The 16,151-nt window shown below is 47.7% G+C and overlaps 2 protein-coding genes across 6 annotated transcripts; one reads left to right on the top strand and one right to left on the bottom strand.

The window, feature by feature from the left end:
- Window positions 1–43: 43 nt before the first annotated feature.
- On the top strand, window positions 44–3,917 carry tmub2 (transmembrane and ubiquitin-like domain containing 2). Its single transcript, XM_049003130.1, has 3 exons — window positions 44–182; window positions 904–1,474; window positions 2,182–3,917. The coding sequence occupies exons 2-3, from the start codon at window positions 912–914 to the stop codon at window positions 2,570–2,572; spliced, it is 954 nt and encodes a 317-aa protein (XP_048859087.1). The 5' UTR covers window positions 44–182; window positions 904–911; the 3' UTR covers window positions 2,573–3,917.
- Window positions 3,918–4,825: 908 nt separating this feature from the next.
- On the bottom strand, window positions 4,826–15,584 carry atxn7l3a (ataxin 7 like 3a). Of its 5 annotated transcripts, none has more exons than XM_049003126.1 (15): window positions 14,679–15,578; window positions 13,983–14,053; window positions 13,686–13,800; window positions 13,391–13,523; window positions 12,621–12,792; window positions 12,417–12,514; window positions 12,308–12,330; window positions 11,819–11,864; window positions 11,654–11,680; window positions 9,704–9,741; window positions 9,453–9,521; window positions 8,920–8,963; window positions 8,058–8,129; window positions 7,443–7,579; window positions 4,826–7,017 (listed from the first exon to the last, which is right to left on the bottom strand). In XM_049003126.1, exons 3-15 carry the CDS (start codon window positions 13,734–13,736, stop codon window positions 6,785–6,787), a joined length of 1,143 nt encoding a protein of 380 aa, XP_048859083.1. In that variant the 5' UTR covers window positions 13,737–13,800; window positions 13,983–14,053; window positions 14,679–15,578; the 3' UTR covers window positions 4,826–6,784. The 5 variants fall into 5 exon arrangements, with proteins under 5 accessions (XP_048859083.1, XP_048859082.1, XP_048859084.1 ...); XM_049003125.1 differs by having other exon boundaries at window positions 13,983–14,223; XM_049003127.1 differs by lacking the exon at window positions 13,983–14,053 and having other exon boundaries at window positions 14,679–15,579.
- Between the last annotated feature and the right edge of the window lie 567 nt (window positions 15,585–16,151).

A 16,151-nucleotide genomic window follows, 5' to 3' on the forward strand; every position in this document is an offset into this window, starting at 1 on the left:
TCAACGTAACGTGGACGCTCCGCCCTCCCAGTGACGTACCCTAGACGCGCGCGCGCGTGTGTGTGTGTGTATATGCATGCATCCGCGTGAGCGCGCGACTGCGCGTGCTCGGACGGCTAATGGAGGTTCTTCTCGGCCGCTTCGCAATCACTTCTGACTGAAATGGTCTGAACGCAGCTCAGGTAAAGCGGGCCGTCACACTGTTTTTCGGGGGTGGTTGGAGTTAACGTGCGGCCCTGGGTGGGAGGTTGAGCGGAGTAGGTATGCTAACACTAAATAAAGACGTCCCAGCCGGGCGAAGGTCGTGGCGGCCGACCGTTTCTCCGTGTTATGTTACGGTGGTGTAAACAGCTTTTAACAAGGTGGCATTTAGTTATTTGCACGGTTTAAACATCTGGGTAATCCACCGATGCACCACGTAAGATCTATATTGGGTTATTTAAACGGTACTGAAACTGCTACCCTTCCGGGAAAGACGATAGTTCGCTATTTAGCCTAATTCTAACACTTTTCTCTCCATTATGCTCATTAAAAAACATCAATTTGCAGTGGATGTCGTTTGAGGTGACTAAATGCCTGTCGCCAAGTCGTATTTGCTTTGTAAGATTTAGTGTCTGACCGTGTGTACCACATAACGCTAGCTAAACATGCCAAAAATAAAAAAAATAATCAAACGCAAAGCAGTGCAGGTACATTAAAGATTATTTTTTGGTGTTTTCCCTCAGTGTCCTTGTTTCCGTCTTTTGTGGGTCATGGGTGTCCCCGAATAGGGTGTTAACTAGCACGTAATAAGTAACCATTTCCTGTTACTAATTGCCTGATGTATCGTGTACTGTAAGGCATTAATTAAGGGGACTCCAGTCCTGACTGAGCCCTGTGTGTACTGTGAACCCCTCCCCGCAGCCGCAGGGATGGTGCTGTGTGCTCTCACCCTGTTGGACGGAGTAAGCGATGAGGTGACGGTGGCTGGTGGAGTGGTGCTGCTCAGCCTGGCTTTGGTGCTGGCCTGGCTATCCACACATGTTGTGGAGCGTGGAGACCATATCCTGGGCACCATCCTTACGGTTGGCGCCCACGCCTCGCTGATCGGCCTGGGTGGTCACGATGCCTATATCGGTGGGCCCCCTGGTGCAGACACGACTGAACCGCAGGCACCCGACCCCGTCCAGGAGGACAAACCGGAGGACGAAGACCTGGGGCAGGAGGGTGGAGTGGAGGCAGCTGGGGAGGGCGCCGCCCTAGAGGCAAGCGTCGACCAGCTGCTGAACATTCAAGGGCTGCGCAAGAGAGCGGGTGCCATCAGCGGTGATCCTGCCCTGCAGCCTGAAGGAGAGGAGGATGTCGAAGAGTGGGAAGAGGATTCCTCTGTGGGCAGGATCTCTGGCCCTGACATCACTGTCCGTCTCAAGTTCCTCAATGACACAGAGGAGCTGGCCGTGCTCAAACCCCAGGACACTATCAGCCTGCTCAAAAGGTGAGGCATTGGTAACCCTAAATCAGTGACTTTGTGAACATAATTGCCAACTGGTGACCAGTGTCCCATTAAGCTTACACTCTCAGCAAAGGTCATGGCAGATTAATAATTAGGAATCACTTGGATATCTCTGTAGCCGCGAGCACAGAACCCCGACCTCAACCCGCAACCTTCTGCTAGAAATCCACATCCCTAATCACACTGCTGCCTGGGGAGCTTAAATGCTGTAAAGCTGCATTGGGGCGCGTCGTTTCAATTTGAGGGCTCCCATGATGCACTGCCACAGCCATAAATGCCTACAGCAAGCTGACCCATGCTGTGTTTCTGTGATGAGATTCTCACCTTGTTAGTCCTACTTTCATATATGTAGTATTTAACGCATTGGTATTCTGTTCCGTTTGTATATTGTTTGAGAATGGTAGCTTAACTAATTGCTGTGGTTAATCACAAATTTAATTACTACTTGTGAAATTAAAAGTACCACAAAAAAAATGTAGTCAATTCTACAATTCAATTTTTGGGTATTCACGTGCATTTCAAATGAAATTTGAAACACTCCAAGGTAAAATCAATTACCGGATTACTTGCAGTAATGGTAACAAGCAAATTTCAGACCGCAGGGTTGCCAGATACAATTTGAGATGGTTTTGTGAGCTTTGACCCTGATCTTCTGCTTGCCATTTCCCCTTTTCCCTCTCATCCTCCAGTAAGTACTTCTCGGGCCAGGAGCAGCAGATCAAGCTAATCTTCCAGGGTCAACTTCTGCAGGACCCTAAGCGAACACTGCTGTCTCTCAACATCACCCACAATAGCGTCATCCACTGCCATATTTCCCAGGCCCAGCAGGAGAGTGGGTCAGAGGGTGGGGCTCGTACGGGGGTGGAGCCTGTGGGGCCAGGTGTCAGCCAGAGGGCCGGAGGCATGGGCCTGGCCCTTAGCACAGGTAGCCTGGTGGTACCTGTCTTTGTAGTGATGCTGGCCGTCGTCTGGTATTTCCGCATCAACTACCGGCAGTTCTTCACGGCCCCGGCGACAGTCTCTCTGGTGGGCGTCACCATCTTCTTCAGTTTCCTCATCTTCGGCATGTACAGTCGGTGAGATGTGACGAGAGCCCTGCAAGCCAATGGTCCTGGTGAGGTTTTTGGGGCTTGAAGAATGAAAATGTGGCAGACCACTCTGTTCTGTGGCGAAAGGCTTTAGGCAAGATTGAGACACATGAACATGTAGCTGCAGCCGCTTCTGAATTAATTTGCACATGCATGTCTAAGCTGGTGTCTTTGTTGGAGGTAATAGCTTGTTGGAGGGGTCGGGTGACATCTGTATGAAACGTTTTGGTTTTTCTGTAGAAGGAAAAGGTCAAACAGAGCGGAAGCTGTCACATGGCAAGTAGGTCCTCAGCATCTGACCTTTGGTTTGGTTCGATTTCCATCCCTGGATGAGTCACGGCAGACCTCTCTGCCTGTGGATCTCTAGGGTCCCACCTTCAGCCGATCCATAGTTCAAAGCAGAAGCTAGAAGAGAGTCCTCTCCCCCAGACATTATGTTAACAAAGCTGTAGGGTGGTTCCAGGCTCGTTTTGACCTCAAAATGCGGTACCTCCTAAGTGGTAGCAAGTGGTAGTCCTACACATTGGGGCACAATCATCCTTTTAGGCTGTGAGCCGCCTCAGAAGCAGAGGAAGATGGATGGGGACATGTGGCATAAACACCCGATTAATGTCGAGAACCGGGGCAGGGGGGTATTCTGGAGTTAAGCTCCAGGCCGCTGCCAACCTTGTTAGTGTCGTCAGAAACCTGGGTATAGCCACATAGCAACAGCCCATAATACATCACCCGTCACCCACGTAACCAGCCCTGCGGACTCCGCGTAATGGTTGGCAATGAGTGTTTCAGTCAAACTCAATATTTGAGGATGAAGATGACATCACTGGCTGTGCAGGGATGCATCCTACTGCCATCACCATCCCAAATGGCCCAATCACCCCTCTGCATTCTGCTACATCAACACGCCCCATAGATCCCATCTCACACCCAAACGTCTGACTTCTAGGTGGAAGACAAATTATCTGACGCTCCTTGGTTTTTGTAATATTAAAGGTGTAACATTTCTGCTTTGCCACGTCCTTACAGCCTACACAACGTTCATTTTCAATTTAATTATTGTATTATGAAAGAGCTGTTTTTTGCTTGAGTTTTCAGTAATGAAAAATAGTGTGTCTAAAGTAATTCTTTGGGAGTGTAATGAAGTAACCGTTTAAGGAAAAGTACATAAATAAATTAACTTACTGTATGTCAGATCGGATACTACATTTGGCACTTCTGGATTGCTGGGGGGGACCGACTCCACCATTTGTAAAGGTCCTGACAGGCATTTTAAGTGATATTTGTGCTAATGTCACTAATGTGCTTATCAGTGTGGCAGAAATTAAAGTGTTTCACACCCACCTCGCATCTGCTTCCATAGCAGGATTAGCGGCCAAGGCCTCCCCTCCCCTGAGCGTTCCGTTATCGGGAAGGTGCAGTACGTAAGCAGCCAGTGAGCAGCCAAGCCTGCTTAGATCAAGGTGCGGCCTGGAGAGCAAGCCAGGGCCTACGCCCACACTGGCACGCCAGGAGAACACGTTCTGTTGGCTGGCTTCTTGAGACTGATGGGTGATGACGCTTTAGATGCGCTTGCCCAGTCTCCAGTCCTCCCAGGGTTGCCTGGGTGTGGCACATCGAGGGAGAGACCTATGTGAATAACAGGCCGTCTTGGGAGAAAGGAAGTGAACTTCAGCTTTGTTACGTGGTTACCTGCAAAACTATTCTTCACTGTGCTTTGGGATAGCCTCAGTGAAACTGCAGTGCTTGGGAGAGCTCAACACCTGCTTTCTAGGTCAATGATACACAGGACGAGAAGGATAACGGGATATGGACTTCCTGGTCAGCAGGAGCAGAAGTACTGGCATTGTCATTTAAGCCTATTTAGAACTGTAATGCGTCTAAAATATCTGCACCATCTATTTTGGTACAATTGACAGAAAACTTTTAAATAATTTCCAGTGCATCAAACGCATTTTCCCCCATAGTAGGTAATACCTGGGAAAGCATCTCTCAGTGCTGGCAATTTTTTCTTAACATCAAATAACCTGGACAAAACAGGAGACTGTCCCATGCCCACAAATTTGTTTCAGCTAGTCTCACAAACTGATATTGTCCTGGAAGAGTAAAAGAAAATGTCCCTCTGCATCATCCAGCATCAGCACAGCATCAACCTGCCTCGTTTATGAAATCCAAAGTGATATACAGACGGCACCAGACATAATGTATCTTCATAAATGCATTACGGAGACACTAAGGCTGAACAAAAGGGAAACCTGAATGACAGTTTTATTCAGACTATTAGGCAACCACAGTACACGATAAGTTGAAAAAATGACAATAACTAGCTGTACATTGTGAAATATATATATATACATATACAACACATGCACATGCCTGTGTGATTTTTTTCCTCATTCAGCTGATTTGCAAAGTTGTTGTCTCATTTGCCAATATTGCAACTGACTGAGACCAAGGCGTGAAAACGGTGTCGCCCCCGCAAGGCCAAGTGTGGCATGTCACGCACCCCCCACATCCCCACCCTGATCCTTACAATGAAACATAATTTCTGCCACCAATCAGTAGCGATCTCACTCGCTTTTTAAAGGGATGCTTTTATGCCTGGGAATTCCAGCAATCAGCCTTTTGACCTCGAAATCTGTGAAATCGGAACGAAATGCAGGTCGAACATTCGTCCCACCCGCCGTCGTCACGAACCACACACCGTTAAATAATTATGTGGATTTTGAAACTTTTCCTTGAGTTTAAACTTCAGAGTTCATCATAGTTGCAACCAAAACCAGTCCAGAAATACGGAGTATGAAATCAACAGAAAAGGCTTTTTTTGAAGAAAAAAAAAAAACAAAAAAGAATCATCAGCACCACAAAATCTAAAACAAAGAGGGCAGAATGTCGTCTTGTGCATTTCATGCCATGTCAAATCACATCCACGGTTCCCGAACACTTGAGGTATACAGCAGTTAAAATTCCAGCGATACACATACCCGAGAGCTTCTGACTGTGGTACTAACACACGCTGGCCCTGGTTACTGCCCCGCTGTGGGGGCCACGTAAGGCCGGCCGGAAGTGAGGAGCCTCACAGGCTTCGATCTCCACTCGTGTGACATGGGTGAACCTCGATAGGCCGACCCGCACTGGACTTCCCCAACACTGGCACGGATCTGAAAACTTCCTAAACAAACACACAAATGCAAGATGTACGACACCGACCTCGGGTGCATCTGTGTGTTCACCATAAACAGACACGTAATGCTCATACGCTCACAGGACACACAAAAACACCCACAACGGCATCCCAAAAGAGCATGATAGCGCCACAAATCCACACACCCATGAGGTCCAATGCCAATCGACAAAGAAACTGGCCACGCAAAAGAACCCACTTAGCTGCTCGCAACATCGCGGCAAAGATGCCTTTGTCAGTTCTGGGGGTGGGGGTGCAACAGACCAATCTGGAATGTGGCATGCTCCCCTTTGTAGCCACCCCCTTTCATTTAAGGACCCCACGATGTTCTAAAGCCACGATCCAGGGGCTCGAGCAGGTGAGAACAGCACCGCCCTGGTGGCTATGCAGTTCCTTTCTCATCAACATGATCTGAATGACATCACCTCTGACACCAGAAAAAAAAAAATGGTCGATTGGTCCCTTGCCTACAGTAACAAAATCAAACCAGAACTGTTTGCTCGTCTATGATTCAGTTATATTGATTACACTTACCTTGTTTAACCAAAGGACATGAGACTGATCGTAAGTACACCACGTGCAATGAGCCCTGATTGTGTCATTGTAGAAATCTGCCCACTGCTGGGGTTTGAAAATTCAGTGAAACATCTAAAACAAACAAGCTCACCACCTCACCATTTCAGAAAATAATAAAATTATAATAATTATAATGGAACCCAAAATAACATTCTCCTTCAGAAGTCAGGAGTCCTTGAATTACCATAGCAGCTGTGATCCAGGTGACTCTAGATCTTATAGACATACACACACACCCTTAGGGTGACCACAAGTGGAAACTTGAGATGGAGAACCCTTTCCAGAAGTTAGGCTGCAGGTTCATGTGGGCTAATTAACGCCGGGGTGGGGTGGGGGGGGGGGCACTATAAGGAGCGAGGCCCCGTTCAGCCCACGGGGGCTCGTCACCGAGCGGCTGCCACGATTTCCGTCTCCTCCATGAGCACTGGGATGGGGAGGAATGCGATGGTGCTAGTTCATGTCGTCGTAGATGCTGGGTGTGGGGGGTGCGGGCAGCTTGGGCTTCTTCTTGCGACTGGGGAGGCCGAGGCCCCCTTGTGAACTTCCGCCACCGCCGCTGCCCGTGGTCCCGGCCCCAACCACAGCGCCGCTGCCACTCCCAGGTCCCCCACACGTACCGCTGTTCAGACCAAGGGACGCCTTCTTCTTCTTTTTGGGCTTCTTGGAATCAGAGTTATTGGTGCCTTTGGAGAGGGAGAGGCCAGAAGTGAGAGCTCCATAGGATGAGTACGACTAACACCTGAATTTGGTCACAGCAGTGACCAAGGAGGCAAATGTCAAAATAATTTGAAGACCAGAAACGCCTATAACCATGACATGGAGATGATGTATGGGCAACAAAGTCATCACCTTTTAGCAATAGTGTTTTAGTAATGAATTCAATTTATTTTTATTATTTATTTTGCTTACGCACATGTACATCAGGGCACTATACAAAATATCACTTTGTCTCAGATGAGGGCCGGCTGTCATGGCGCACACAGTCTGGGACAAAGTGGCAATATTGCCTACCTGAAAGAGTGGGGCACAGTTGAGAAGCCTATTATACCAGAGCTAGCAGCTCAGCATTGGTCATCCTAGGTAGCTGTACTGAGATTCCCACACTCACTCGCTTTCGAGGAGGCAGAGTCCGAAGGAGAGATGTCAGAAGATCCATCCCACTGTAGCCGGCTCATCAGAGCCTGTCCGTCAGGGACATCATAACCATCACTTTCCACCACCCCATCCACATCAGGCAACGACGACCTGTTGATGGCAAAAGTCAATCGCAGGCAATACCCACAGTAGGGTAAGAAAATGTAGGTGTACCACGAGGGCCAACACTCGTACCCTTTCAAATTCAAAAGTATGCAGAGCTAGTACACAGTCTGTGGACTACAAACTGATAACTGCAAAAAGCATCGTTAAGAGAAGCAAATCATGACTGAAGAACCACTAAAGAATGCAATAACTTCTCAATCAATGCTGGTAGTTAGCTGAAAAGATTTCTTTAGTTTTAGTTCCCTGAGTCATGGGTGATCTCAGTAAGAGTTGTGTCCATCCAGAGCCCTCCAACATAACACCCTGGGTTTGTGCCTAAGCCTCATCAGGCATGCGACTGATTTCACTCAAGCTTTTTTGCTGCAAGCCAGACAGTGGTGTCAACTGGGTCCTTGCCATCTCTGCCTACAGAGGCGGCTGTGATGTCATCAGCCAGTGACGTGTGGACGTGGGCGTCACTCACGCAGCCGGCCCCAGGAGGAACACCCGGACGGTCCTCCTCTGTTCGTCCGTGTGCTGGGGACACCGCAGAGACCTGGTGGGACACAATGTGGCATTAAACCCCCTCGAAGCACCTGCCGAAATCAAAATGAAAACAACGGCCCTGCCTAAACACCTCCCCCCCCGCCCCCCAGGGCCAGACAAGGCAGGCTGCTCCAACCGGGGTCTTTGATCCAATTGGCAATTAAAAAAAGGGATAAAGATAATTTGTATCACTTCAGAGTACTGAAATCAAATTATGAATTCCAGAACTGACTAAGAAGGGCAGGCTCATACAAATTATTACTTAAAATGAGCCGGTCACAGCTATTTCTGAATTCAGATGTTTAATACCACTAATGCCAAAATGAAAAGAATGTAGTTGCCACTTGTGTTCCCAATACAGAACCCAACCCAGACCAAAAACACTTTCATCTGTAGTACAGAAAGCGGCCATCTCTCGAAATCATTCACGCCAACCGTGTTCCAGTAGCTCCCATCGCATTTCTGCATTTGTTTTTTGGTAAGAGGTGTGGGTTTTCCCCTGCAGCTCACACACATATTCGAAATGCAAAGGGTCGCCGACCAAAATACTTGAGTCAGAGTTGGCCAAAAGGATGAACGTAACGCTTACTGACAACAACCAGACACGGGTGGACATTTCCAGAGTCACCAGGGTTCAGGATTAGCACAAGAAACACATGCCAAACGATAGTGGCCGTCACGTGTCCGACAGCTCCTCAGCATGTGACAAAGCGTGAAAGGAAGACGGACTGCGCTTTGCTTCGGCTCGTCACTCTCCCTTAGAGGTGACACGACGTCGATCAGCACGCTCTGGTCCTTACCGTGTGCACATCTTCTTTGTGTGCTCCGACATCACCCCGCATTGCTGGAGAAGTGGGGAGGAAGGGGAGGGGAACGGGACACGATACCAGTTAAAAAGCCGGGGAGAAGAGAGAGACAGACATTCAAGGCTGCGTCTATACAAGATAGCAGAGGAAAGCTATCATGAAAAATGGTACCTGGGCTTTGGCCCAATCATCAGTTTATAAGCCGATTACCAGATCCACAAGGCCCTCAGCATAATCCTATGAGAAATGTGCCGCATTCTTGGTTTAACAAAGTGTTTTCCAGAATCCCAATGTATCGTTTAATTCCAGAAACCTGGACACCTACACCAGTTTGCTGGTTAGTCGTACTAATCAATGCATTGATGTCGATCCCTTAGGCACATAGTTAAGCTCTTCCTAATTTACCACCAACTTTACTAGTTAAAGTTACTGGACACTAAAAAAGGTCTTTACGACTGACATACGAAAAAGTGTATCGGCTAGCTGGCCTCAGAAGCACACATGGCATGGGTGTTACGAGTTCTCACCGTGGTCAGTAAAGACCTCAGTTCTTCCGGGCCAAGGGTTTCGTAACTGATGCCGGAGTTATAGGCGTACTGTGGTGAAGGGAGGGGGGGGGAGAGCACAGGCTTTCAGCACAGCGGCAAAGAGCACAGCCACAGCACAGAAGCCCACAGCACAAGGCATCTGCTGGCCACGCCAAGCAACGCCGGCGAATCAGGCGCTTACTTACAGTTTGTCAGAAAGGACATGAAAATAGCAGGGAAACACTGGTTACCTTGTACGGGTCAGTGCTGACACTATTGTTAAGCTCCCCTGGAAATAGAAGAGAGCTTATTGACTATGGTTCCTTTTACAGCCAAAATAACTTCAAAAGACAACATGTGAAGTGCAGAATTTCCTAGTACTCGTATATCCACTGCTCTTGTACACAAAGAGTAATAGGCCTTTATCCACTCAACATACTGAAAGCGAGGCGATTAAAGACAACAATCAGGTCACACACTTTGAAACGAAGACTAAAAGTTACTTGCTGCTCTGTGAATAGACCCGATTCCTAAATATTTATATATTGAAATACAATTTAAGCAGCGACTGTGACTTTAAATAGATGCAAAACACATTATGCACGTTTGTCTAAAGGAGAGTCCGTGGGCAAAACATTGACCTCAGTCCTGACAACCAGCCAACAGAACGAGGAAATAAATTAAGTGGATGGGGGGTGACCTTAGGTAACTATGTACTAGTGTTAATTAAAAATGTGTGGGAAGTGAATTTGAATAAAGGCACTAGAAGCCTATCACAGAACAATCAATCATCGATCAGTCTGGTGTATTTTGGTTTCAGTTCAAGTCGTTCGTTCATTGGGTGGAGGGAGACAGCCGCCCCCCTCCCTGCCCCAAGCAGGGCAGCACTGAAATTTAATATTAGGTATTTTAGGTAGCAGCACTGAAATTTATTTCATATTCCAATACATATTTTTACACAACATGGGCACATGAAGAGATATACATGCAACTCCTTACAACACATGATGTACATTTAAAAATAAAAATAAAAAATAGGCAAATATATGAAACAAAAATAAATCCAAGCCTTTAACTACCAAAATGCTAAACAGTCACATGATCAGCAGCCATCAAATCAAGACGCGGTCGAACGCATCAGGTGTCGGGAGTGTGGGCGTGTCTGCATTCTGGGAACGCTGTAAATTCCTGAGCATCTGTTCACAGAAAGGTCCTATTTTGTCATCTTTAAGGTTTGAAACACACGCCGGGCAGATCGGAAAAAGTGGTCCGGACCTGACCACTGTACGGAACGGGTAAAGGACCACCCCAACCTGCCCCGTTCCCTCAGGAGCAAACCTCATGTCCAACAATCAGAGATGACAAATTGCCCAACCAACGAGACAAGGTGGCCACCTTGTGCCACATCCTGCTCGCTTAAACCGCTACCAGCCTACATCTACAGACAGGTTAGAATATCCAGAACATTCATCATTTAAAAAAAAAAAAAAAAGCCAAAATTGTAATCGTCCCCAGCATTTAACAAGACACACGAAAAATAAGAAATTGCACTCTATAATGTTATTTCCCAGAATTGTGTGCACCTGTTGGGAAGCAGTGTCTCACTGCGTGAGGCTTCAGCATCCTTTTCGGATGGCAGAAGCTCCGATTTCAGGTAGTCGGCCCCCAAATCCAGGGCACCTTCTCCCTGGACCCTGCACAGCGTTGGGTTGGGGTAGGAGTGGGGTGGATAAGGGATTTGCAGTTGCCAGCCCCTCTTCAACCCCACACCCCACCCTCGCTGAGAGCATGGCTCATCTCTCACCATCATGTAGGGCCACTCCCATCCCGTCCCCTGCCGTCAGAGGCCCCATAACGCTGCAATGATTAGAATGTCAACATTCCGTGCACACAGACCCAGACGACAGTCGCTGGCCCAAAAGAGACCACGCCGAACTCCATAAACGTCCCACCCGGCAGCCAGAGCTAGCCATGATCGGGAGAGGGCGGGGCCACCTCCACACATCCATGCTACGGCAGAAGGGAGAGTCCAGCGTAGCGGCGTTTTAACCGATATCGACGCATCAAGATTGACAGGCATGAAAGGCTTTCGTTCGGCATGGAGCAAAGCGCAACACTTTTAAAGGAGGCGTCGCGATTTTGCTTTTTCAGTTTCTCTTATTTTTGGTCCTCGTTTAGGCTAGTAATTTTAAGTTAATTACCATCCGGAATCGTCTCTGACCACATTCCTATTATGCGACGGGGTTGGGGGGGGAGGGAGGGGCAGGGGGGGGGACAGAAAAAAAAGAAATCATAAAAGGAATATCACTCCAGTGAGTGTGATCATTTCCATCGTATGTTAATATTTCCTCACCATTGTCACTCACCGTTTTTATGTTTTAATGATTTAGATCTTCTTGGAGAGTTGGGGTTCTAAGACAAAAAAAAATAAACATCAAGTCACTTTCATACTACACACATCTAAAACATCTACACTGCCCCTTCACCAAAAAACAGTTACTCAAACAAACCAGCGTTTATGGAGTTTAGCACCTGGGATGTCAGAGAGACATGGATACCCTGGAAGATTCAAGGGCCCCTTGAACACACAAACCTAAATGTAAAATTGGGTGGGGAGGTGGGCAGTGCCAAGTTGACAGTTGGCCAAAGGGCTCAGAACTTCTAGGTACGCCCCCGTACGCGACTAACTACCAACAGAACTAGGAGCAGGAATCCTGTAAATATCCAATGAATAGTGTAGGAATCTGCCCCTCATTCAGCTAAGGAAACCATGCAGAAGGAACAAATCGGTACACATTTTCTACCAAAGCAAGACTTACCAATAATACGGGTTGTTTCAAAGAATGTAAAAATACCTTATCTGACTTTCTCTTCTTGGCTGTAAAAAATGGGAGAGAGAGAGTAAGACAGAGGGAGGATGGAATATATTTGTCGCCTCCACACCATCCAGCAGGGGGTGCTCACCTTTCTTTTCCGACCCATATGACCAGTCATTATCATTGATGTCATCATTGTCTTCCTGGTCGCTCTCTGATTTGCTCATGTTGTTGCTGCTGGCTATTCTGTTTTGGGGGGGGGGGGGTTAGGAACAGAAAGTAGACTGGGTCAGGTGTACAATTTATGCCCCACAGTGGATAGCCTTGCATGTAGCGCCCTTCCTGTGCAGACCTGCGGTTGGCGATGCGGCTGCTGTTGCGCCCCATCCCCAGGCACTTTTCCAGGTGGGGGGCGAATCGCGAGGCGGCGATGCTGCGGTTGCAGTTGGGACACACACACTCCTTGTTCTTCCACTGGTTGTACACCTGGCCGAAGATATCCACGCCCGGCTGGTCCACGATTTCTGCAGCAGGCCGGATACAAAACCGGGAGCGGGTCAGAGGGCGAGGCAGCGGCCAGGGGGCATCGGTACCTCCGTGGTCGTGGGTTCGAATGCTAGCCCCTGCTCTGCGTATATGACGTTTGCGTGTTCTCTCCCTGTCATGAAGATTCCCATGCGTACTTTTGAATTTGAAAGGGTACAAGTGTTGGTCCTTGAAGTACACCTACATTCCCTTGCATGTAGTGTATGATTGTGAATGACTGAGTGGTATCCCGTGACCTGTGTTGCCTAGGCCAGACTACAGGATCAGCACAACTCTGTACTGGATAAGCAGTTATGGATGGATGGATGGATGGATTCAGGGCCAACTCCAGCTATAGGCAAGAAATGTAGTTGTCTAGGGTCCCAGAATCACTTGCACTGCAGAGGAAGTGAAATGATCAGCAATTTTCTTGGTACGTGGGAATCCCAAGTAAAGCTTTGCCCAAGCCCCCTTAAAAAGGTAGGGCGGGCCCTGGATGGATGTTACGGAATTTTAAACCTTCATTGTGGTATATTCCAACCGTTAGTGGTTTCTGTCAGGGATGAGAGTAGGTGGGGGTCGGGTGCGACTGCTTACCGAAGTCCTTCATGCTGTCTTGGTCCGTCTCATCCAGGAAAAAATAACCCTGTTTGACGGCTCGATGCACCTCAAAACACAGGCCCAGGCAGGCATCTTCCACCAGGTCTGCGTAGATGTCGTGAGCTAAGGCCTGGGCAGGTGGGGGGGGGGCGATACAAGGCAGGGGGTGGATGTGGTTGCCAATGGCCAAGGCATTTGCAGGTCAATCAGTCTTACGCTTCAAACAAAAAGTCATTTTGAAATGGTTTGAGGAACCACCTCCCCCAATATCTGTGCTAAGAGTTGTGGTTACCTCCAGCTTGGTGTTGTCCAGGCCTGACAGCGACATATCCTCCATTTTCATTTGCAAAATCGAAAAGGGAAGCACTGCCGTCTACATAGTATAGCCAGCATGGGGAGAACTAGCACTGGGAAGAGGATGGACACAAAGCATTGGAGATTAAAAAGAAACAACAACATATTAAGTAACCATGACTGGCAGTACGCCGTTTTCAATCCTTTAAATGACTATAGTCGGAGTCGTGAAAGATAGTTTTGTGCTTACACCATTACATAATATGATGTTTAAATCGATCCCATCTGTACTCACAGCAGACGGAGTCCGGCGCAGAGCAGGGCACCGTAGATTAAGATAGCGCTGTTTAGTGCTTCGGTCGTGTACTGCGGATACACACCGCCTCGGTTACCAAACGTTAAAATGATTACAAGCGAAACGAGAGGCGGCCATCCATCGCAGAGCCGCGTCCGGGAGAGGAGGAGGAGATCAGCGGCGACGCATCGCCATACACACCCAGCAGCCCGGCGGAGACAATGCGCACGGCTGGGGCGACCTGGGCTCCAACAAACAATACCAAATAAATAACTATAAAACGGCGAGTAGGCGCCAAACGTGGGGTACAAACGTGGTCACTCCATTTATTAAGAGCGCTGCTGAGAAGCAAATTCGGCTGTAAAATAATAAGTTTCGACACGACGAGCGACTTTGCTACGGATGAATAGTCGGGCGATGAGTCACATTTCGCCATTCGGCGCTAGCTGTCGGGGAGAATCAAAAGCAGAAAGAACAGCGAAGCCGTGTGTGTCATCGCAGCCCATATTTATCTTTTGTTAAGTGGCTCTGCGGGCTGCGATCTCGATGGACACCGAGTTCAGGGCACGGCGCTCCGTCCAGCGGCAAAGCGCAGGGTGGGAAGCGGTGCCTCAACGCACAGCGGGTAGATTCGGGCGATCGACGGGAAATCCGACGCGTCTGTTACACTGAAAACGTTTTTGGTGGTGCTGTTACCTGCAGTGGTGCAGACACTTATCCGCTCCTGAAACGGGCCAGGGCAGGCATTCACAAGGCATACCCGCTACTCCCTTCGTGGACGCCAATATCACCGACACCCAGTTAGCCGTCCCCAGCCATTTCGCACTCCAATTAAGTACTCCGACTGGAAATGTTTAACAGCTCTTATGGTGATGATAAACGTATTGCCAAAATGTGACGATAAGAAATTTAAAAAATCAAGCACAAGCAGCCATTTTTCTCCTCGGCAGGCAATACTAATCAATCACCGATTGCGCGGATCGCCTGGCAAGATGGCTATATTTTGCCCCAACAGTCTGAAAATGCTTGTCATACAAGTTGCATTAGATTTTTAAAACATATTTCCGCAGCACCCCCTATAAATGAAATATTAATTGCGTTATATAATTTGCAAATCAAAAATACAGCATACACCCTCAAATCATATTACGTTGACTAAAGCGTCAGAAGTGCAGTTTCAAGAGATCGTCTGATTTTTATTCAGCAAATATATACGCGTACTGTCGCGGAGGTTTGCGGCTGTTTTGTACTGACTTCTTAAAGCGGTCGCCGGGGGGGTTCAGTTCTTGCCTTTGTTTTCAGTCACCGAGTATTCATATCTGTTTTCCATATTATTGTACACGAATATATACACAATTATTCGGAGCATATTTTAACTAACAGAAATCAACCAGGGCTTGGCTATCAGCGTTTTCCTGTTGCATTTCGCTTAAAGAAGTATGGACATTCAATTTCTCTTTTACTTTCATGCATAATTATATTTTCCGAGATCCAAAGATTCATTCTACCGATGGCCCAGTAAGCATCTTTATAAACAGTCCGAATTGTTTTAATTTTTAATTAGAGGCTGTCATCAGAACAACAATGCAACATTGTTTTTGAGACAATTTAAGAATTGCGGGGCGGCGCGATGGGCGCTTGATTGGTCTGGACTATTACAAAGGGATCGGATGTCCTGGTTACATATTTTCCTTAACCAAATAGGTCTAATTTCCGCCACTTGATTTGAATAGTAATATCGCAACATTTGGGATTCAAGTCGCTGTCTTTTGTGCAACAGATTTTCGCAGCATTAACACAAAACGTTAAAGGTTGCCGTTTTGAATTAATGGCGTGGTTCGGGTGCATGTGTTCTTTCAGCCCCCACGCGATGGTAATCGCGCTTATTCCATCAGTCCCGGGATGCGCCAAAGCGCGCCACAGATTTACACCTTCAATGTACATACGGTTACATAATGGATGGATGGACTGGTGTAAACACTTATTCCACCAGAATCAATACAGACGTCAAATATCGCAATAAAACTGACAGCACACTATCTGCAACTGGTTTCTCTTGTTCCAATGAACTGAATGATTTAGACGATGACGAGAAAAGAAAAACACTATTTTTAAGGTTAGCATGGGCATGAAAGACCAGAAAACGACAACCAATCCAAAGCTTGCGTA

Source organism: Brienomyrus brachyistius, unplaced genomic scaffold (genome assembly GCF_023856365.1).
Source record: "Brienomyrus brachyistius isolate T26 unplaced genomic scaffold, BBRACH_0.4 scaffold75, whole genome shotgun sequence".
Lineage (NCBI taxonomy): Eukaryota > Metazoa > Chordata > Actinopteri > Osteoglossiformes > Mormyridae > Brienomyrus > Brienomyrus brachyistius.